This window comes from Amblyomma americanum, chromosome 1 (genome assembly GCF_052857255.1).
Source record: "Amblyomma americanum isolate KBUSLIRL-KWMA chromosome 1, ASM5285725v1, whole genome shotgun sequence".
Taxonomy (NCBI): Eukaryota; Metazoa; Arthropoda; class Arachnida; order Ixodida; family Ixodidae; genus Amblyomma; species Amblyomma americanum.
Window position 1 is genome coordinate 295,211,338 of NC_135497.1, and position 23,933 is coordinate 295,235,270.

At 45.0% G+C, this 23,933-nt stretch overlaps 1 protein-coding gene across 2 annotated transcripts in view; it reads left to right on the plus strand.

Annotated features, from left to right (window-relative positions):
* The window catches only part of Papss (3'-phosphoadenosine 5'-phosphosulfate synthase), a 62,292-nt gene extending 38,359 nt beyond the window's left edge, over positions 1–23,933 (plus strand). For both annotated transcript variants that reach the window (XM_077649553.1, XM_077649552.1), the window contains exons 3-12: positions 1,464–1,699; positions 1,765–1,903; positions 3,324–3,442; positions 3,776–4,001; positions 4,869–5,074; positions 8,043–8,174; positions 10,847–10,976; positions 12,489–12,631; positions 20,327–20,452; positions 22,589–23,933. In XM_077649553.1, coding sequence (XP_077505679.1) covers positions 1,464–1,699; positions 1,765–1,903; positions 3,324–3,442; positions 3,776–4,001; positions 4,869–5,074; positions 8,043–8,174; positions 10,847–10,976; positions 12,489–12,631; positions 20,327–20,452; positions 22,589–22,828 — 1,697 coding nt within the window. In that variant the 3' untranslated portion in view covers positions 22,829–23,933. The remainder of the gene's footprint in view (positions 1–1,463; positions 1,700–1,764; positions 1,904–3,323; positions 3,443–3,775; positions 4,002–4,868; positions 5,075–8,042; positions 8,175–10,846; positions 10,977–12,488; positions 12,632–20,326; positions 20,453–22,588) is intronic.

The window sequence follows — 23,933 nt, forward strand, 5'->3', positions numbered from 1 at the left end:
GTCAAAATTATCCAGAGCTCTCCACTGCAATGTTCTTTGCCTGAGTCTCTTTGGGACATTATATTTCATAAACCAAACCAAACCACATTTCATAGCCTTGTGAATTTTTTTCTTCTAGCTCCGACTGGTGCGTCTAGTATGATGTATCCTGTAAGGAGTCTTAGTTTTATGGCTTCCTTTGGAAGTTTATCTGTTGTTTGATTATTGTGTGTACCTTGCCAACAAGCTTTTATGACCAGGTGTCAGTTTCACTAGGATTTTAACATCTTTGCATGTACAGACCCCATTGAAAGCATACAGTCCAAAGCTTGGTAGGATTGAGGACGCAATGCCATTCCTCTTTCAAGAGGTTACGGTCGATGAGGATGCATAACGAGGCATGCAGCAGGCCTCACAAGCAAACCCTTTGGGCCGTATAGTTTTGATGGGGGTGTACATTATGTGTCATTTTTTAGAGGGAAAACAGAAATGGTTAAACCAGCTCTTAATGCAGAGAAAAGTAGGTTTCGCCGCGAAGTAGGAGGGTGGGGCTTCAGGCTCCTTTCTGTTTGTTTTTTTGCTTCGTGGTGAAACAGACTTTTCTCGTGTTAAGAGCCAGTTTAACCATTTCTCACGCTCCCTGTAAGTATGAACATACTGTGCACTAAATTGCAAATCAGTTCGTGTTTTGTGAAATTTATGCATGAGTGTAGCTGTTGTTGTGACTTAATGGTGTCAACAGTGGCACTGTGTGCCTGTAAGCCAGAATGCTGCGGCAACTGGTGGAACCCTTCCTGTGTCATTTGATATTTATGTGTTGAAAGTTTTGTTTGAATTTGCACATAGTTCTGACGGAAACCCGGGAAGACATGCTGCCAGTGTCTGACCTCCACTGTTCTCTAATCTGCTGCAGCTGTCTCTCTGAGTCTCCTGGTAGCTTTACCTTCACCTTACCAAATGTCCACCTACAAAGGATATTGATATAGTAATCGTTTTGCTCCTACTTTATCTAGGAAGGTTGTTTTTCTGTTTTTCTGCATATGTGACAGTATAGCATTTATGGCAGTAAAAGGTGTTGCTTTCTGCTGCGGACATGGTTTATTTACCGGTTATAGCAAGGACATATGTATCTTGTGACGGAGCAGTCTTAGTAAAGGGCTTTTGTGCAACGTTTTCATGCACTTTGCTATGCGTACACTTTTTCATGAAGGGCTTGAGGGCTGAGGATATTGTTGATACTGGAATGTGGGGACACATATTCATAGAAATAGAGTTGAAGCTTGAGGCTTCCTTGCGTGACTTTGACAAGAATCCACATACCGAAAGGTCTAGGTGTGATGATCTCCCTGCTTCCTTTCGGACACAATGGCAATGATGCTTAGTGGTAGGTTTGCTCCAAACTGCCCCTTTTGCATTTCTCTTCCAACCACACCTTAATGCGAGAGACTGGCTTTTGACTGTATCTTTCTGCATGTGTCGCACAGGTCTCTCAGGTGCAGGCAAGACGACGGTGTCCTTTGGAGTGGAGGAGTACCTCTGTCTGCATGGCATTCCTGCTTATGCACTTGATGGGGACAACATAAGGCATGGACTGAACAAGAATTTGGGCTTCTCATCCCAAGACAGGGAAGAGAACATCCGCCGAGTGGCTGAGGTTGCAAAGCTGTTCGCTGACAGTGGTGTGGTCTGTCTCACCAGCTTCATCAGTCCATATGCAAAGGTCAGCACTTCTTGCACTGCAGTTTTTGTCTTTTGTAGTAAAATCACAGCTGTACTCTATTCCAGGACCGTACTATGGCCAGGGAAATTCATGAACAGTCTGGGCTGCTCTTCATTGAATGTTTTGTGGACACACCATTGGAAGTATGTGAAAAGAGAGACGTCAAAGGTCTTTACCGAAAGGCTCGTGCAGGACAAATTAAAGGCAAGTTTTAGTATTGTCTTGGAATTGTCTGAGGCTCGTTGCAGCATTAAAGCTAACCTGAACGTTTAGCAGAATGCTGGTTTTCATCTTCTTACAATGATGTGATGTTCTGCTTCCCTCGTGAGGCTGACTATATAGCAGATGTTAAGTTTATGTGTGGAGGGAGGAGAGTGTTTTATGAGTTGCACGTAGCATGCTTGAGCTGTTATGCAGTGCTGAAAATTAGTGCTAGTAGACTCTAGTAACCAGACAAGGTAAGCATACGTTTATGTACTTGCTTTTTAATTGAGTTTTGAAGAGCTCGTGCATTTTATGCATTTCATTTTCTGCTCATATTTACCTGTCATTGTGGCCACCATATGGTCTTTCACTGTTTTCAGCTACAGAGTGGATATTTTCATCATTGAACCTGATGCGGTATATTATTGGGGCCCTTTGTTTCTGAGTAAAACCTGACCTTTCACAATTCCCACACCCCAAGCAAGAGTTGTCAAAATTGGATTCATCCCAATTTCTTCCTTGAAGGCTGCCTTTTGGAAAATGTCAGCTGTCAGCTAGGCAGTGCAAACTGCTGCAGTAGCGCGGTAAATATAGCAGTTATCCCAAACCATTTCGAAGAGCTCCGCCACTCAATTAATTATTGGTGATTGCAACATTGCTTTAGCCCTTGTTGCCCGAGGCACAGCTTCAGTTCAGGATGGGTTGGAATGGTTCCCTGGCACGGTCCCAGGTATGTTGAAGGAACGCTTACACAGTTTGAGTATGTGCAGTAGCCCAACAGGTCTAATGTGTACACAGAAATGCTATGAATGCAAGCAATAATGCATGGGAAAAAAAAAATTATCTTGGTGCAGCCTGCTATGGCTTGTTTAAAATATTTGCATGCCCCACAGGAGATGAACAGTTTTAATGACTATTTTCGTTGGGAAAAATAGCTCAACAAAGGCAAGAGAAATAAGCTCGTAGACATATCATGTTCCTCCGGGGTAAAGAAGTAGCACTGAGGTGCACCCTATTGCCCCACTCCATGAGTGTGCCTACTGTCAAGGTCCTCGATTACATGGCCACGTGGGGCAGACTGTCCAGAGACACACTCCCCCCCCCCCCCCCCCCCCCCCCACCTACCTGGGCAACATTCTCGGTAGCCAGCAGGTGAACGTGGGAGTTTTTGGTTATGACATGCTGCACCAGAACCGTTTATACACTTATCATTGCAAAACAGCAGACTCAAGGGAAAACTTCCAGGAAAACTATACCTATACTTCAATAAAAACCTTGGAAATGGCAACCAGTTTTTGCTGCTGGAGTTCTAAAGAGCATAAAACCCCAAAACAAAGCCCTGTGCATAGTTTTCAACTTGACGAAATCAACTTTTTGCACGTAGCTTTTTTTAATTTCCCTTTGGTTACTTGTTCTGCAGGTTTCACTGGAATTGATATGCCCTATGAAGCACCTGATACTCCTGATCTGCTGATTAAAGCGGGCAAGGACACCATTAAGGACTGTGTACAGCAAGTGGTTGAGCTCCTCAGAGAAAGGGTGAGCAACCGGCTTGAGCTGAGAATTGCTTATCTAGGATGTCGCCACTGAAGCCAAGCATGTGCAGCACAGTCCCTGGCCAGAGTGTACCTTAAGGAGTCTGTATTGGGGAAATAGCCTCATGCAGCAGGACATTTTCTAGACTGCTTTAGCGTTCATTAAGGTTTTACTAGTGTGGTATGCAGATAGTGAATGCCTCTTGGCTAACATGCTTATGCATGTTGTTTCTTAATCATTGAGCTAAAAAGAACCTCTTTTCAATTGTGCTTTCTGGCAACAGTGACTAGAAAGTTGTTCATTAGGTGTATCAGGCAACTGGTGGCTTCTCTACAGGGCGTCATTCCTGGCAGCGTGGTGGACTGTGTCAAGGAGCTTTTCGTGAGCCCCGAGCGGTTGCCAGCTATGATGGCAGAGGCAGCAGGACTGCCCAGCGTGGAGATCTCCAAGGTGGACCTGCAGTGGGTCCAAGTGCTTTCCGAGGGTTGGGCCACACCGCTCACGGGCTTCATGCGCGAGGCTGAATTCCTGCAGAGCCAGCACTTTGGCTGCTACCTCGAAGGTTGGAACGATTTGCATAAACAGTGGGTAGATCCCTATCAGGCGCTGTGTTCACATATGCGAATGCAACATGAACCCAATCAAACCTCTCCTACATGAGGCGAAATTTTAACAAATGGGGTCAGAAAAATTGCACTGGAGACCTAAAAATTTTTGGCATAAAGGTATCCCTTCAGGCATGCAAAATGACTACAGGAATCCCCCCATCTCCTCTTTTTTTTTTTATTGGACTTTAACATGTAGCTCTGGTAGCTCTGCAGGGTAGCTCTGGTATGGCTCTGGTGAACATCAATTTTCGTTTCCTTGTTTTGTAAGCATAAATACTGTATTGCCTTAAATTTGTTGATTTCTTTACATAACGACTTATTGTGACAGGTATAAGTCGAAGGAAACGTAACTAAGACCTTGAAAATTGTGTTGAGTCATGATGTGGACATCGTGGACATCCACAAGGACTCGACAGAAATTGCATAATTTCTCATCTGGGAAAATTGGAGCTTTTTTCTATGCAATCCTGGCATGCTGCTTACAAAAATCGGAAGTTATGAAAATTTCCCCCACTGTATCATATTCGCACCTGAAAGGAATATGAAATGTTCGAGCTGTCGTCTTATGTAAACGGTTATATGGATAGACACTGAAGGAACTTCTCTGTACTCCATTTGAAAGTTGCAAAGGCTACAGTTTTAGCATTCATTTGACATCTGGTATCAAATTTTTTTCTCTAGATCTTATTGTGGAGACATGCAGTAAATGTAGGTCTGGAGTAGAAAAGGAAAGTTCGTAAACAAGCCTATTTGGAATTCTATTTACCTCCACAATTTAAACTTACCTTGTTTACTCATTGAGGCTGTTTGCTTTCCGATAGGTGGTGTTACCAACCAATCCATCCCAATTGTATTGCCTGTGACGACAGAGGATATGAAGCGCCTAGAAAATGAGCCAGCATTTGCACTCAAGCACAATGGCAAAGTTTATGCAGTTCTACGTCAGCCTGAATTTTATCCTCATCGCAAGGAAGAGCGTTGCTCAAGACAGTTTGGAACCAGCTGCCGTGGGCACCCATACATTAATGTGAGCACTTTTTTTTTCTTTTTTCAATTGCATCTGCCATAAATCTCCTTTCATTCGCTCCCTGTTTTTAAACTTTGTAACATCTGCATTACACTGCCCTTATAGTTATGGTTATCCTTTTCTGAGATTTTGAATTTTGCTGTTTCATGGACTAGTAATAACAGAAGTAACAGGAATAGAGGAGTAAAAAAACTTGCGATTTTATACCCTTCTACGGTAGCCTTGTTCGCATCACACTTTACGGCTGTCTTTTCAAATGAAAAATAAATGCTGTATGAGCTGCTTTGTTTTGATTTTTTTTTTAACTTGTAAAAACAAGAAAAGCAGTAGCTTATAGAGCATTAATTTTGATTTAAATAGACAGCCTTGAAATCTGGCATCAACAAGGCTGCCAGAGCAGGGTAAGTCCAGGGTGTTTATTCCTGTATGTATAAAGGCCACATCTGTTGAAATAATTTACATGTTTAAATTCTGCTGTTGAGAAAATGGGCATACTATGCTACAGAAGTAGTCTGTATGTATGGCCTTGTGTTTTCAGGTGAAACCTGGTTTGGTCAGATTCTTGCACCCTGAAAAGATTTCTTAAAATTAAGGTTAAACTTTATTTCTACCCGAAAATTCGCCTTCTCTAGAACGTAGTTTTTGATTGCACAAAGCTAAAGAGGTGTTTTCAATTCGTTGATTATATTAAGCCACTTTTGACGCCTGTTATTCAGGACTTAGCTTCATTTGAGAATAAACTTGAAAAGTATGTTTTAGAAGTTGGAGACCTAAACACAGGAATTGACCACACTCTTGTTGGCGTTGTTGCCTCATTCCATGCTAACGATGCTCTGCTTGAAGGCTGTTGTGCATGTGCAATAATCGTTGCAAGGTTGAATGAATGTTTTTGTAGTCTCAGGCAGGTCTTGCACAGATGTGCAAGTGCTGCAGAGGCGACGTTAATACACACAGTGATATAAATGAGGTAAAAAGAGATGGTGTGGTAAAACTTCTTAGTCCAACCAGCCACTCCATAGTCTTTATGAAAATGATGAGCAAAAAATACAGCATTTTATGTCCTACACAAAAATGAGGGCTCGTGCAGTCGAGCTCGCTAATTACTGCCGCAGATGTAACAAATGCTCGCTTATTACGAACGTTTGTGGTGCTACCGTAAAAATTTGCTTTAAAGGGCAGGTGAAGAGGTTTTAGAATTCGACGAGTTTAAAGGGGTAGAATGTGTGAAACTTGGAGGTAACGCATGCGAAGTATTTTTGTGCTAGGATTTGAAATGGTGACGTAATCGCAGAATAAATCCGCATTGGTGGTCAGGCTTCTCTGCAGTGCGCAGCGATGGGCGGAGGCCACAACGATAACTTCACATGGGGCAGCGCTGCGTTTCCAGCTGATAAACGGTTCTTTCAAGGAATTAAACCAACGCCGCCAACGGTGAAGCCCACGAAGCATTGTTTGGCAGTGTTGTAAGGCTCACTGCAGCTCGTGGACGAACATGGCGAACATCCCAAATTTAGGCAAAAATGACGTCGTAGCAAGTTTCTCCGCACTTCTCTAATGTAGTGAGAAGCCTGACTGTCGCTGTGGTTTTAATCGGCAATTACGTCACTATTTTAAATGGTGGCGAAAAAATACTTGGAATGCTTTACCTTGAAGGTTCATAGATTCTATTTCTTGAAGAACCTCAAATTCTCAAAAAACCATTTCACGTGCCCTTTAAGGCAATGGCAATTCGCCTCAGGTACAACAAACATCTGTCGCTGGCCACACAACTCTGTTATAGTAAATGAGGAGGCATCATAAACTCGACCCTGAAGTTCGATAACTTCCACTTCCAGCAAGTGTGGAGACAGGAGCGTCACTCAGCCCCCGTGACACCTCCCCGTTAAGAAAATAAAAAGGCGGCATTGAAACTGTAGGTAACCGCCGGTCAAGCACGTGCCGATCGCTTACTAGGTGAATCAGTGCCTGCACGCGCACCGGTTGGTGAAGGCATCCGAGGTGGAATCAGAAGTTACTGCGCATGGTGGTGAATCAAGTAACTGCAGCAATTTGAGAACTTTGAATTCCTTGCTGGCCGCGCGGTGGTATTGTGCTGCAACCATGTGTAGACAGTGCCAGATAGCAGACTGTACTGTTGGTACATTATGTGCACATGTACGCTGTGCTGCTTTTGTCACTGCCAGGAACAATAGATGACTCGGTCAAAAATACGTGATCAAACTCGTGTAGATTTGTGGCGACCCGTCATTGATGCACAGCTGGCCAGATGTCGACTCGGATGACTACGTTTGCGTAGAAACAATGTTGCAGAGCCGTTGTACGCAAAATATGAGCACTTCCCAACCACTAGGTATCTAATTAATGCCGCCGACCTGACACCAGCTGCCGTGGGTGCTTGAATGGCAATTAGTTTCATCCCTTCCCTAAAGCAGATATTTGGCACCAAGGGTCTCAGCGAGGAGAACATTGCCACCCTAAAGAGCCTAGATCCTGCGTTCAAGAAGTAGATGCGCATGGAGCAGTATTTACCGAATTAATGCCGCTTTTCACAGACTTGGCAATTTTAGCTGTATTAGGGGAGTCCACTTACTGTGAACGTCGGATACAACGAACGCAATTTGCATGACCGTCAGGTTCGTTAAAAGTGGGCTCAAGTGTAGTATAACTTTTCTTGTAGCATATTACCACCCAAAAAACCCTGGGTTTTGGATATTTTTTTTTAACAACCCAATTTATACCTGAATTTGAACTAGAAAAGAAATCTGCTGCAAATTTTTGCCCCTGAAATAAAACCTGAAAATGAAAGGGCCTGCGTAGTTTATGCAAGGATTGTACAGAGTTGCAAATTGTTCAGGTGCACAGTCATGCAAGCTTGCAACAAGAGCTAAGTTTATAACATGTTCCGTGTGAATGCATGCACAACGCATGTTCCAGTTGCAGTGTTACAGCCTGGTCCTCTTCTTCCTAGATGATCTATGAAAGTGGCGACTGGCTTGTTGGAGGGGACCTTGAAGTTTTGGAGCGGATTCGCTGGGATGATGGGCTTGATGAGTACCGGCTCACCCCAAAAGAACTTAGAAAAGCATTCTCCAAGCTTGGGGTATGTACTTTTTTATTTTGGCATGTTTGGATCGTGCTTGTTACAAAGAAAGTGGTCGAAGGAAGTATAAATGCTACTTTTTTGTTGTTGAACTAAAGCGCAGTCTTATGTGCATTCAATACTCGTTAGTTTTATAATGGAACTCCTTGCAAATCCTCATTTATAAAATTGTACAGCTGTTCATGCACTATTTCCACAGTACATACTTCTAAAAGCCTAGATAGTGGCGGAAGTACTTGGTGCACAGAAAGGCTTAGACATGTGGGTGGCCCCTTTCAAAGAACGCACTTGCTTGTTACAAAAGCCAAGTTCACCTTCTTCCCAGAGTATTTGTGCATGGTGCATCTCTGTTGTGTTGACATGCTCTCTGAAATGTGTAGGTCTGCATAGGAGCAAATAGCATTGAGAAATGGTCGAGACCATAGAGCCCAGACTGTGTGGCATTTGGCCCTTGTTGCACCCGGTGCCATTGTGGTTTTATGTGCCAAAGGGACCAGAAATGTCTCTGCTTAAGAGCCTAATCATTTGTATAATGCTAATTAGTATGCATGTAGTTTAGAAAATTTCTAGCCATTCAGGAGGTCTTCCTGCTATAAGTGCACGTTTCAACTCCATGTAAAAGCACTGCATCATTGACATCTGGCCTGGTGCCTGGCTTCCAGAAATTTTCATGCTATTGAGTGGTTTTGGAAAGTCTTTGTCAGCTAGAGATGCAATTGTGTGTAAATTTATGCTGTAAGCACTAATTACTAGTAGTCTGCAAGGGTTCAGTAATTCTAGTAGACATGTTTGGAATTTGCATTTTTTTACTCATTTCAGTTATTAGCGTTAGTGCATTATGGTTGTTGTTTATGAAGTGGAAGTTTTCCTGCATCTGTTATTAATACCAAAGACAGACCTTTTGTTTCCTTCCCTGAACTTTTTTTTTTGCACCTAAAATTAATTTTTTTTCTATTGGGTAGAAAATTTCTGAGGAATGGCAAGCCTACTGCTGTGTCTTGCACATCCAGCTTCCTGGTCAATATACCGTATTTACTTGCACAACTTACCACTCTTTTTTTCTTCCAATGAAGGCTTCAAAAAGTAGGTGTGCAAATTGAACGAAGATTTTGCAAACACGTCCTAAAGAACTCTGCAAAGGCCATAACGCGCATGTATCCGTATAAATTGCAGCCTATACGTTGAGCATGGCAGAACTTGCGCAGCTCAAAGCAATAAGCGTGCAACAATGCAATTGCAAAACCAGCAGTCAGAGGCAAACGGAGATAAAACTGCGCCCTCGTGTGCGATCAAGCTGACTAGTGGTAAACTGAGCAACAAGTGGTTCGGTAGTTTCGGATTCTGGCACGACCCAGAGGTTACCAGAAGTTTGCTCTCTTAACTATCTGTGCGGGAAAGCAGCGCGAGGGAACCACTTGCACCTTTGGCAGCTGCACACGGCGATGTGGCCGTGCCAATCTTCCCAAGCCTGCCTTGCACACACCTGCATGCATACTGGTGGTCTGGCACAGCAGGGAGCGTAAAATGAGTTTATTACACACACATGCGCACACGCACTCTATAAACCGTTGTTATAAATTAGGGGTACGCAAATTATGCAAGAAAATGCAGTACTGCAGAGTGCTATTTTGTAAACAACAGTATATGCTGGAATACAGTAGCTCGATGCAGAGGCATGTGATGCAGCCTGCCAAGCCAGGGTGGATCCATTGGAAGAGTGCCCAAGTGGCTACAGTTAATTAGCAACTACTGCAGCCACTGACAGTGTGACTAGCCTGGGTGGCTGAACTGAAGGTGGTAGCTGCTGGACCACCTGTAGACAATTGCATATGTGGCGTCTGGTTTATTGTGTGCCTGCAACACTTGGCCATATTTGCAGTATGAAGAAAAGGGCTGCTTTTCTTTCTTTTTTTTTATTCCAAGATCATGATTCAGCAAAAACGGCACTTTCTATTGAGCGACTGGTGTAGCTTGTGCAGCCACTTAGTGCTCTGGTTCTAATTGTGAGCTATTTCATTGGCTTTTGTTTTTGTTTTTCAAATCGTCACTTACTCATTAGTATAGTACGCATGGGATTTACATTTTTTTTGCTGAATCTTCTTACATACTTACATACAATGAATATATTGTGCCGTTTGAGGTTGGACGAAATTTTTCATGTTCTAGAGTCTAGAAGATTTGAGCTACAGTTGAACCTCGTTGTAACGAATCTGTTTATAACAAACTAATGGATATAATGAAGGAATGCCGATTCACGTTGGAAGCTCTGTCAAAACGGGCTGTAATGAGGCGAAGTAATCGACGGGCCCCTTCAACTTCGTTATAACGAGGTTCGACTGTATCTTAATCATGGCTAGGAGGATCACAGTATCCACAAAAGTGAAGCCTCAGGGAAGGCTTCACTTCTTGGCAGTCCAAGCATGCAGCCACGAGCTGAGGGGTGTGCCCTCCATTTCAGTGGGCAGCCTTCACAGTGCACCCCTCTGTGTTGGGCCATGCCTCCAGGCAGCGAAAAAACTTATTCGTGGCTTTCGTGTTCCAAAAACTTTGTGGAAATTTGTACATGGCCTTCAGAATTGCCACATGGTTGACAGCAGGCTATTTCTGTAGTGTTATCTGTTCTGCTCAACATTGCACGTGGGTTGAGCAGAAGTGTTATGTTTATTTTGCAGGCAGATGCAGTGTTTGCATTTCAACTGAGAAACCCTGTTCACAATGGCCATGCATTGCTCATGCAAGACACAAGGAAACACTTGACAGAGAAAGGCTACAAGAAGCCAGTGTTGTTGCTTCACCCTCTTGGTGAGTCACCTGAGATACAAATATATTGTGGTTCACAAGCGTTTCGGGCAAAATTGAAAAGAAATCTGGGTTCTGTTGCAGTAGTCCACTAAGCTGCCGTGAGGTATTTGGAACCAGAGGTAATAAGTCATTGCGAATTCTCCATTATGACTGCTGTTTATAACAGTGATATAACAGCTGTTTATGTGTTTATTTCACTATGGAACAATCGTGAATGCCTGTGTTGCATGGGCAGCTTTTCAAGACAAGTGTTGTATTGTTTGAAAGTTTGAGGTTGCTATCCCATTCAGATCTTTTGGCCGTTTACCGTGCTCCCCACTGTACGTATGCACAGTTCAAGTATGCATTATAACTCTAAAACTGGAAACATTTCCTTTTTATGTATTTGGAAGAATGATAGATTAGAGCTGATGTTTCTTTTTCTTTGCTATATCTTTTGCAGTTTAAAATGCAGTTCTGTTGTCATTTACAGTGAAGACGTGATTAAGATTTGTGACTTAAAAAGCTACAGTTCTGGCTTAAGTGTGTAGCCACTTTTTACAAAAGTAAACATAGCATTTCAACTGACAGCCAAACCACCTTTGAAACTGTTTAGACGTTCAAGTACAACATTACAATACAGTGCCATAAAATGTGAGGCCATAAAAATAGAGGTCAGGTCTTGAAAGCAGGAGAAATTTATTTTTCCAGTTATCATATTTCTTGTTGATTCAGCATTTATAAAAAGCTTTGTTTTTTTATTCTGCCATTAATTGTCTGGTGCCAGCATACATTTTGGCATCCAGGAAGAGTAGAACTGGCAATAGTAGGAGGTGATTGCTTTCCTTTTTTCCTACCCATTTTCATTGTCCATATTTTACAATTCTGCCTGGTTTGACATTGGTTCATGAAAAAGGGCGGAATGTATGGCAGTGTATCCGCATATCTGTAGCTTTTTAGGAGTTCATCTTGCAGCTATGATATGTGACAGAAAATTAGTATCAGAACTAACAAAATAACATTCTCAGTATGAAGATAAGTTACATGTAAAGTGCAAGATAAACATTGAATCTTGCATGTTGTGGTGTGTTTCAGTAAGTGTTGTTCAAGCATCACCACCACCATTGAGAACATTAAAAATAATTGGAAGGCAAACAAGACAGACTGTCTGCCTTCACTGCAAGGGGCACAGTGCTCACCAGCCCCAGTAGGATTGGCATAAAAGGGCGACAGAGAAAATGTTTACGCAGAAACTTTTTTTTTTTCTTGTGTAATGAATCCTCCTCCCAAAGTGATGGCAACTTTTCTGCTGGAAAAAAAATGTGGGTTCGCTACGCAATTAAATACAGTATTTATGCAATTATATGTAAAGTGTTTGTCAGGCCAGCACTGATTTACCACAAAATGTGGCACATTGAAAACGTGAGAGTCCCACTATGCCTCTGTAACTGTGGAGTCGTGTAACATGATGCTAACACTGTGTTGGTTCCGAGAGTTCAGCCAAGCTGGATGTATGGTGTGCTTTCTTTTCAGGTGGGTGGACCAAGGACGATGATGTACCCTTGGCAGTCCGCATGAAGCAACACAAGGCAGTGCTGGACAGTGGTGTTTTAGACCCCAAGATGACTGTGCTGGCTATTTTCCCATCTCCCATGATGTATGCTGGACCCACTGAGGTAACTAACTTGTAAAGTGTACAGATGAAGTGTAATAGTGAGAGGTGGAGGGAAGTGACAAGTTAGAAATTGCTTCAGACAATTGGAGGGAATACAGGTATTGCAGCTTGTTGCAAATGGGTTGCAAGCCCCAAGGGTAGCGTTGGCCTGGCGGCCTGGGGCACAGCTGGAAACATCCGAAGGTCCCGGCAAAGGATGAGTCGACTGGCAACAGAACAACTTGTTTATTCTGGCATCGCAAAAGAGCAGCCGGTCAGGGCGACCACGTTACTCGAAGGAAGAAATCGAAGTCTCTCTTTGGCATCCGGGGCAGCTCCCTTTATACCCACGGAGTCGAGGGCAAGAAGGAACGGCTTGGGATGAGGCGCCCGATACGGCAACGCTCCGACATGTTCAGACGTGACGTGCGCGTCCGCCGGGCCGGCGCCGGTCAGACCTCCTCGCCTCCCAGTTGGGGAGCTCCTCTCCCCGGCTGCCGCGCTTTGACAAGCGTGGGCACCAACATGCACACACACACACGCACACACGACGACACGTGGCATTGAAACCTGCCTGGACGCGCTTGGCGGGAGGCGTTACGGCAGCACTGAACGGGCCCAAAATGACCGCCACTTTGAACGAAGCCCCGGCGTCCGTTGCATCCGCGCCGGCTATACCGCGCGTCGTAGGCGAGACGTAACAGACCGCCCCGCCGGGTGAAGGAGATCCCGATGGTCAGGGGACTGCATCCGCTGTCCAGAGGGATGTCGCTCGATGATACTCGTAATCGAAACCGGTCGTCCCTCGACGTTGCTTGAGCGCAGCGCACAGAGGAGGCCTCGTTCTCAGGTTCAGGATCACACAGGACACTGCAAAGTGACTTCGGGAGAGTTGCCATTTTTGTGCTCGTTCCCAGCAAGCGTTAGAACTACGCCGAAACGCAACCGCTCAGTCAGCAAGCACGAGACAACCCTCACTAAGCTCTGCCAGGCTCTTTCCCCTTTTATACTACCGCCTAGTTCCTTACAGTAGTCAAGCAGCACTCAGAACGCGTCCACAAATTGGAAAATTGCACTAGAAAGCACATTATCACTTTGAAACACTAAACAAAAGCAATATGTTAAAAATCCTGCCTCAGGAAGAAAACATCAGTAACAAACAACTTTGAGGCGGATTCCCACGTTAGGGGCTTCGACTTAAGCCATCGGCGTTACCGTTGAGACTCCCCTTTTTGTAACGCACCTCAAAGGAATATTGTTGCAAAGCGAGGCTCCAGCGCAGGAGGCGGCCATTTTTGGGAGAGATGGTCTGCAGCCATTGGAGAGGGCAGTGATCCGTCTCAATGATAAACCTCGAGCCGGCTAGGTAGCATGACAATTTCTGAACGGCCCACACGAGACACGCACACTCTTTCTCGGTGGCGCTGTACGCCTGCTCACGACAGGTCAGCTTACGACTAGCATACAGGACGGGGTGTTCCACTTCTCCATTGTCCCTTTGGCACAGTACAACGCCCATGCCTCGCTCACTAGCATCGCACTGAACAACGAACCCTTTTGTGTAGTCTGGCGATCGTAGCACAGGCTGGCTTGTTAGGGCGCTCTTTAGGGCGCTAAAAGCTCTTTCCTTTGTCTCGCTCCAGACGACTGTTTGGGGCTCTGTTTTTCTTAGAGCATCCGTCAGGGGAGCCGCGATATCGGAGTACCTGGGGATGTACCTCTGATAGTAGCCGGCGACACCTAAGAACGACCGAATATCGGTCTTCGTGCGCGGTTGCGGGAAGTCTCGCACAGCGGCCACCTTTATTTCAGAGGGGCGGCGACGACCCTGTCCAATCACGTGACCGAGGTATACAACCTCGGCCTGTGCTAATTGGCACTTGGGAGCCTTGACTGTCAAGCCCGCTTCGCGCAGGCGGGTTAGCACTGCCCGCAAGTGTGCCATATGCTCAGACCAGGATGCGGAGAATATCACTACGTCGTCTAAATACGGTAAAGCGAATTCTTCCTGTCCCCGCAACACTTTGTCCATGAGGCTTGAAAAGCAGTATGACGCGTTCTTCAAACCAAAACTCAAAACTTTAGGACGGAATGTTCCCATTGGTGAAATGAACGCCGCATACCTACTAGCCTCTTCTGTAAGTGGAACCTGCCAATAACCCCTGACAAGATCTAGGGTGGAAATAAACTGTGCGCTACTAACTTTCTCAAGGCGCTCCTCGATGTTAGGGATCGGATAAATTTGATCCTTAGTGATGGAATTAAGCCTGCGGTAGTCGACGCAAGGACGAGGTTCCTTGCCCGGTACCTCAACTAAAATCAAAGGGGAGGTATAATCACTCTCACCTGCCTCAATAACACCGAGCTGTAGCATTTTCTTTACCTCAGCCTCCATAATATCGCGCTGGCGGGGTGACACCCGGTACGCCTTGGATCGTACTGTCTCAGGGGAGGTAAGTTCTATATCATGAGTAAGGACAGAAGTCCTACCAGGTCTCTCAGAGAACTGACCTTGAAACTCTTGTAAGAGTTGGTGTAGTTCGGTTTTCTGCTCAGGCGACAGCGGTGCTTTACTGAGTAAGTCACTAATGACCTGATCAGTGTCTTCCCTGTTCGTCACTGAGCCTAGTCCTGGAAGCTCGACCGGAAGCTCTTCTAACTTTCCCGTGTTGGGCATTTCCTCTCCAGTACCTGGTGCCTTCAACGCTACAGGCTCAATTTTATTCAGTTCGTCAGCTTGCTGCGCCTCCGACCCTTTCTCATTGTTCGACAACGTCGGCCCCGCAACTACCGCCTTCGCAGCGAGCTCCCGAACTCTCGATCTGGTTAAGGCCTGAACGCTAGCCTCACCAAACAAAAGCCCCTTCTCGCGCAGGAGGTGATCGGACCTGTTCGAAAATAGGTACGGGTACTGGGGGGGCAGCATAGATGACACTACGGCCTCCGTCTCAAGTGCTCCGAAAGGTCCTTCAATAAGCACTTTTGCTACGGGCAGACACACGCTATGAGCTTCCACGGCTTGCCTGATCCATGTGCACTCGCCCGTGAACATATCGGGTTCTACGTAAGAGGGGTGAACTACATCCATTGTAGCTGCGGAATCGCGAAGCACTCGGCACTCTTTCCCGTTCACGAGGAAGTCTCGCATGTAAGGCTCGAGAAGCTTCATGTTCTCGTCAGTGCTACATAATGACAAACACACGACCTCTCTTTTTGTTTCTGGACACTGCGCCGAAAAGTGACCCGGCTTCTGGCACGTATAACACACGCGCGCTTGCCTCCTCTCGAACCGCTTTCTGCGTTCGGCTTCGGCTGCCGCCGTCTCCTTACGTTCGGTCGGACTGCTTTCACTCGCATCCGCACTACGTGTGTCCCCCCTTGCTCTCATGGGTGTGAACTTCGGCCTCTCAGACTTGGAGCCAAATTCACCCTTTTGACCGTCCTTAGCTCCACGAGCCCGACGCGTCACAAACTCCTCGGCTAGCTCGGCGGCTTTAGCCACTGTACTAACGTCTGGCCTATCCAAGACCCAGTACCGCACGTTCTCAGGTAACCGACTATAAAACTGTTCTAGCCCGAAACACTGCAGAATTTTCTCGTGGTCACCAAACGGTTTCTCTTCTTTGAGCCACTCCTGCATGTTTGACATAAGCCTGTAGGCAAACTCTGTATATGACTCGCTTCTGCCTTTTTCATTTTCCCGAAACTTCCGACGGAACGCCTCCGCTGACAGCCTGTACTTTTTTAGCAGACTCGATTTCACTTGGTCGAAATCCTCTGCCTCCTCTCTCTTCAAGCGAGCGACTACGTCGGCCGCCTCGCCGGGTAACAAAGTGAGCAAGCGCTGTGGCCACGTTTCCCTAGAGAACCCCTGCTTCTCACACGTTCGCTCAAAGTTAGCCAGGAACAAACCAATGTCCTCTCCAAGCTTAAACGGCCGCATCAGGTCAGTCATTTTGAACGATACCCGTTCTCCTGCACCGTGTGCCTGACTTCCATTACGAGCACGTTCCATCTCTGCCTCGAGACGCTTCATTTCCAAAGCGTGTTGACGTTCGCGCTCGTCTTTCTCTTTTTGCTCTTTACGTTCGCGCTCGTCTTTCTCTTTTTGCTCCCTCTCCTCAATGGTCTCAAGGCATTCCGACAGCTCGTCATCCTCAGCCTCCAACTCAAGAATAGCCCTTAGCAGTTCTGGTTTTCTGAGTTTGTCTGAGACATTCAGACCCAACTCTCTTGCAAGCTCCAGCAATTTCGGTTTGCGCAACGACTTCAAATCCATGGCTGCTCCGAATGCTGCTTTCTCTACTGCCTACTATTGTCTTGCCGCAAACTAACCCGGCAGCAACGACAACACAATTACCAGCTCTGTTTCTGACACTAACAAAAGCCTGGCAAAACTCAGAAGAAGAAAGTCCCGCACTCACCAAACCTCGAAGCCAAGAATTCAGCGCAGTCGTTCCGCTGCAGGCAACCAGTCATCACACAGGGCTCGTTGCACTGCTCCCGAATGGTCGTTGTGCTGCTCAGCATACAGTTGACCGCATATCTTCGCTGCTGGCCTCCGTTGTCGGGATCTCACCGCTGGCAACCAGTTGTTGCAAATGGGTTGCAAGCCCCAAGGGTAGCGTTGGCCTGGCGGCCTGGGGCACAGATGGAAACATCCGAAGGTCCCGGCAAAGGATGAGTCGACTGGCAACAGAACAACTTGTTTATTCTGGCATCGCAAAAGAGCAGCCGGTCAGGGCGACCACGTTACTCGAAGGAAGAAATCGAAGTCTCTCTTTGGCATCCGGGGCAGCTCCCTTTATACCCACGGAGTCGAGGGCAAGAAGGAACGGCTTGGGATGAGGCGCCCGATACGGCAACGCTCCGACATGTTCAGACGTGACGTGCGCGTCCGCCGGGCCGGCGCAGGTCAGACCTCCTCGCCTCCCAGTTGGGGAGCTCCTCTCCCCGGCTGCCGCGCTTTGACAAGCGTGGGCACCAACATGCACACACGCGCACACGCACACACGACGACACGTGGCATTGAAACCTGCCTGGACGCGCTTGGCGGGAGGCGTTACGGCAGCACTGAACGGGTCCAAATGACCGCCACTTTGAACGAAGCCCCGGCGTCCGTTGCATCCGCGCCGGCTATACCGCGCGTCGTAGGCGAAACGTAACAAGCTGTTTCATTTGGTAAGCAGAGGGAATGACCTTGTGAAACAAATGTGCCGCAGTAGCGGAACTTTTTTTTTGTTCCTACTCCACCTAAACTTAGTTGCAGGACCCGACCAGCTTAGAAAACATCTTTTCCGCCTTCTTAGGTCATCATCTTGTTGACAGAAAAAACAGAAGGCTACATGAAGACATTGAAGGCAAGAGGACAAGCACCGATTAACAGCTAAAGCTCTAATTTAGAAAAACAAGAGCAGTTCATGCATTCGACCACCTTGTCTGTGCAAAGCGAAACTAGGAAATGCAAAAATGCATGCCATCTGGACTTTTTCAACAAAGATATTATGCTATTCAGTGGCAAGGTTGGCTTGGCAGAGGCTTTTCTTCTCCTCCCCTGCTCCTCCCCCTTCTCTCAACCAAAAGAAGCATCAGCATTCTGCTGATCTAGTTGTTGATCCCTGTGGCAAGAAATGATACTCACGTGTTTAGGCTTACAGCTACATGATCTGCATTGCGGAAACAGGTGCAAACCTGGTTCTCGCACAGCATTCACTTCATTTATTTCCCTGACTGGCTGTATTTCGCATTTAGCGACTGGTCAACACGTTCACACATCACAGCAGCCTAGGCGGGCAGAAAGCATTCCCTTCTATGTAAAGCCTGCATCCGCAGTTTTTGTCTTGACAGACCCTCTACTGCCAACACACCTTGATTAAGATTGCTTTAATTGCTATGCTGTGATCGTAGACAAAGCTTGTTCGACATGACAACGCATACTATTGCGATCAAAAGTTTACAGGATGCGTGTGTATGGGAAAAAAAATTTATTTCGGCGCTGTGATGCCATCCAGCCGCTTGAGATGTGTCAAGGTATGAGATGATGTGCATGCTGTATGGCAACAATATGACATGACTGGGTTGCAAGGCAGAGCTACAACAGTTTCTTTTTTTTCCAAGGACACAAACCCCGTAAACTTTCAATTGTAATAGTATATAATAAACATTTAGCATCATGGCATGTGTGATACAATTAAGAATTGTCGAGTGCCAAACATGAATAAGGATAGTATTGCCTGGCACTTTACAAAACACGCGGCGATTTATCTCGGACGCTTCCTACTTTTTTTAAGCTAATTTGTCAACATTGCAGCTGAATACGCAGGCGCCTACTAATCTTCATTGTTGCAGACGTTACCGCATTTTTTGGTGCTTTTCTGTGCCCATATGGTATTCTATGAAACTTTTTGAAATTTGCAAGTTTTTATTTAGTTACAGGCAAACCTTGTTATATTCAACAGGTAAGAAAACGTTAAAATAGTTTGATATAGCCAAAATTCGTAAGACAAAATTTCGCCGATAACTCCAGTAGGAAAAGTGCAATTTGGTCGCAGAAAAGATAAAAGCTGGGAGGCACCCTTTCAGAAGCTTTCAGGAAGCTGCAAAGAACTGAGTGCCAAAAGTAAGTTAGATTGGCTTCCCCACACAACACTGACAACACGCAGTTGCGGCAGGTCAGATGTCAGCTAGGGAGGCTTCCCCACTTTGCAAAAGTATCACACGAAAATCGGGACAGCAGAACGAAAGCTATCGCAGTTTTCCCCCACCTCTGCGACAGTCGATGCAAGGACAGGATGGCTACTGGAAGGCTACATCCGACCATGCCACTGGTTCCGGCACTATCGACAGGTGTGAATGGGTTCTGACTGCCCGGCTACCAGCTGTTCACCCTGCTATATCTACTATGGCTCTGTTGGCACAAGCGAGATAAAATGCAAACCTTGGCGCGAATGCTTGCCACATCACCACCAGTCACTCATGCAGCAAGGCAAAGCCTGTCACCTGCCATCTGAGTGGGCACAGCTTGGCACTCAGCAGTTCAGTGTATTCGTTTTATAGTCAGCCACGTTCGATGTATGAAGTTAAAATGGCGTGTGTTGGTCAGAAATATTTCAGAACAGTTCAGTATAGCCTATAATTCATAATATCAATGTTCATTATATTGCAGTTTGACTGTATCGATATTCTAGAAAGAAATGATTAATCCACTGTGAATTTAGCTATTGCACAAGTAAAAAGCTGTTACTTGTTAATAAGTTAGCTGCTGTCATTAATTTTATGGAATTATGAAATAGGTTTTCAGTGTTTTAGAACTTATTCAAAACACTGTCACTTGCCATTTCTCTTATGGTATTACCAAAGTTTACCACATTCAGCGTGTTGTCCAGCCTGTCCATTGCACCATGTAAGGCAGACCTCTCCATTACATCTGGAGCACGTATTAAAGGTGTATTGCTTGGATCTGTGCCAAGCGCTCTGCTATTATGGTCATGCGTTTGAAAAAAAAAATGGTTAATCTGTGGTGATTGTAGCTATCGCTCAAGTAAAAAGCTGTCATTTGTTAATAAGTTAGCTGGTGTACTTTAGTACTTCAAACACTATGGAAACTTTCTACCAATATTCACCGCTGTTTGCTTCAGATTCGTCATTTTACTATTGTACAACTCTTAATTTCACATTCCATTTGAAGTACACCCTCTTTTATGTGCTACTTGTGCAGGTTCAGTGGCATGCCAAGGCAAGAATGGTGTGTGGCAGCAACTTCTACATTGTAGGCAGAGACCCTGCAGGAATGCCACATCCAGAGACAAAGCAGGACCTGTATGACCCAACTCATGGGGCAAAGGTATGGTGTGCTTTGCTCACTCACATGGCCCCATTCTCTTCATATGTGGCCTTTAACTTAAAGGGACTATGCAATAAATTAATTGAGATTACGTAAAGCAGACGATAGATAGGCATTCGATCACTCGTCACCCCAGTGCAAGAATTTTTGAGCTAGCATCAATAACAGCGAAGATATAGACGATAAAAAATTATGCTCCTCCTCTCCCTCCTCAACTCGTACACGAGGAGCACCAGAAAAAAATAAAGAAAACAGGTCTGGGACTGCGCCCCGCCCATGAATACGTCATCCACTGACGTTCCTTTTGCAACTTCCGGTTGTCCTTTTGCAACTTCCGGTAAAATGGTAGCACTGTATCTATCTGTGTGTCACAACTGGGAACTCTCTCATTTGCCGGCTGGGTGATGAGAATGCCATTTAGATTGGCCTTTTAATGTTGTGGGTGGGCCTGGTAGTGTGGTGGGCTTTGTAGTGTGGTGGGCCCTCATGGTATGGGGAATGAGGGGAGGGGGCAGCTATCACTCACTTCCTTGCCCCTAAGAAGAGTGACAAGGGAGTTGTATTTGTTCCTACATATTTCTGCACCGTTAGTACTAAATCAGTGCATTGCTGAACTATATATGTGTGCACCAGGAATGTAAATGTAGGTCATCTGCGTACCTTTATTTCTTTTCTTAACATTGCTGTTCACCTTCACAAGAGGACATTGTCTTAGGTCAAGCTCTGCACAAGGTTTGGAGCTGATGAAATTGCAAAATTTTGAGCCAGTTTTAGAACGTAGCACATAGTAAGTTTGCAGGCATTAACTCTTTCGCTACCACATCATAGGCCATCAATCATATATGACCGACGTTTTCAACCTGCCGCCAAAAAGTGACCAGAAGTCGGCACTTGTGGTCAAGCTGCTCTTTCTAGTTTTCTTCTATGACACCAGCTCTTTGGTTTCAGTTTTGTTTTTTCATTTGCTAACGTGAGGAGGTGACATGAAAATGAAAATGACCGGACTTAGTCCACCGGTCAGCGATCATGGCACCCGTTTCACCGTGCGCTCATCAAAGGTGAAAGGCTACGCCGACCACTTTAGTCAGTTCTGATGCAGTCCCGATAGCGAGACTTCGTCTCAGAGGCCCGGGACATCAGCGCGTGCTTGCACGTGTTTCGTTTTACCGTTCACATTGTATTTTATGTAGTGCGCTTGATTTGTAAATGATGATGGTGGTTTTATTTGGTGTTTTAGGGTCTTTGCAACATACTATCAGGATATTTTACCAAATGCGCTAGCAGAATTTTGATGATGATGATGTCAAGGATGGCAACACTGCCTTTTCACCTATAGAACCCATTCGCTGCCCACTGAAAAAGACAAATGGAGAAAATGAGGAACTACAAGCTGTGCTATAAAAAACATTAACAGAACTTGGAGCAAGTGTGCTGTGCAGTACATTCCAGATCCATCTCCACTTCACGTCCTCATGCAGCTGCTTTCTCTAATGGAGCACCAGTCATATTCCCTAACTTGAAAGGCCATGGAAAGTGCGGTATAATATATACACAGCTGATAATGGCAAGAATGGTAGCTAAAAACATGTGCAACATTTGTATATTTCGATTTTCTTTTTCTTTTTTGTAATCAACTTCTGGCTCAGTGCAGTGGCTTGCTTTTGTTTTGCTTGTGTTGTTTTTTGTGGTACCAGCATATTTAAACAACTTTTTAAAGTTTTGCACTCGCAACTCTAGCATTTTTTAATTCAGAAGTACAGTCAGTAAGCTACAGTTTGATGCATTTGCAATGCGCTGTGCATTTGGCAGTTATTGAAGAAATAATTTTAATTTAAAATTCTCAAAATCTGTCATTTTTTCGCAGTAGTGAGAGAGTTGAGATACATGTGGGCGTCTGTGGATATTCTTCAGTTGTAGTGTATGGATGAAACACTTGATCAAGTTTTGTAACGTATATAGTATGATACTCAAAGAATGGGCTGTGCTCTTTTGCATCAAGCATTCTGTTTGGCGATATAGGTGTTGTATTTCGTTGGTGCCTGTATGTCAATACGCGACTCTGCATTCTACGAGTGGATAGACCAGAATGACAATACTGTTATCCTGTGCTTCACATCTGTGAATTGCATTTTGCAGGTGTTGACGATGGCTCCCGGCCTTACACAGCTTGAGATCATCCCATTCCAAGTGGCCGCCTACGACACGAAGAAAAAGAAGATGGCATTGTTTGAGCCTGAGCGGAAAGAAGACTTCCAGTTCATCTCGGGCACCAAAATGCGCAGCTTGGCACGTAGTGGTCAGGAGCCACCTGCAGGGTTCATGGAGCCATCTGCCTGGAAAGTCCTGGCTGATTACTACCGCTCTGTAACGAACTGATGTATAGCCTTCTTGCTACGTTGTCTTTCTGCTTTTTTTTTTCCATCTCCCCTCCGTTAGTTGCGTTTCGAGGTCAATTTGACAGGACATTGCATTCTTTTTACGAATGTTGGTGCTTAAAAAGTTAATTTGTGGTGTGTGCACCGCATAAAGTAAACGCATTCACTATGTTTTGAAGCTTTTATACCGGTCAAGAGTGTTTTATTTCACCGGTGGCGGGAGAAGTATGTTCCTTCAAAAGAAGCTGAAGGAGCCGATTTTAGTTTATTTGTAGGAGTTTTATATAGAAGCAGTGTGATGGGGAAGCAAGGAACGTGCCTCTTAGGAGCTTACCTGTTTTAGTCCCCTAGAAATGATGGTAACGATTGTGGCCTCCGAACAGCTGTAAAGTATGAATTCGCCTTGTTGATGTTGATAGGCATATTTAGATTTCTTTTACACATGCATGCTGTTTTGTTACATTTTTTGTTATTGTTGTACTCGGGAAAAAATATGTATTTGCTAATATTTTATATACATTCTTCTTTTATATTACCACTTGCTTAACTACCTTCACATTTTGCATGGTGCTCAAGTATAAACTCTGTGACCCTCTGAGAAGCTTGGGAACAAAAAGGGGGCTTCATCTTTACCATGTAGTGCAGTCATTTTTTTGTAGTCAACCGGGACCAATGTGCTCACTGTGGCACACAGCATGGTGTAGCAACTTCTAGAAATTAGGTAGTAAGCAAGGTATTGTGGTTCATGTAATGTGTGTACACCTTTTTTTACTCTTGTCGACCGTGTCTAGAATACTGTGTGCATCTTCCTTGCCAGCACATTGATCATGCATGTAAAGAAATTGGTCCCACTGCTTTACCCAAAAAGTTTGTATATCGCCAGCAACGACTTCAGTGGTGCAACAGCACATGTTGCACACAAACAGAACGTATTGTGATCTTTGTGCAATTTTCGCTGCTGTATTGTTATTGCAGAAGTTTGGTTTGTTTGAAGATTTTTCATATACATGTTTTAATAAAAGCTGTTTTAAAATACAAAGTACTGGCATACATTCTGGCAAATTCAGTGCTGGTCAGAGAACTCTTTAATAAAAGTGTTCAGAAGA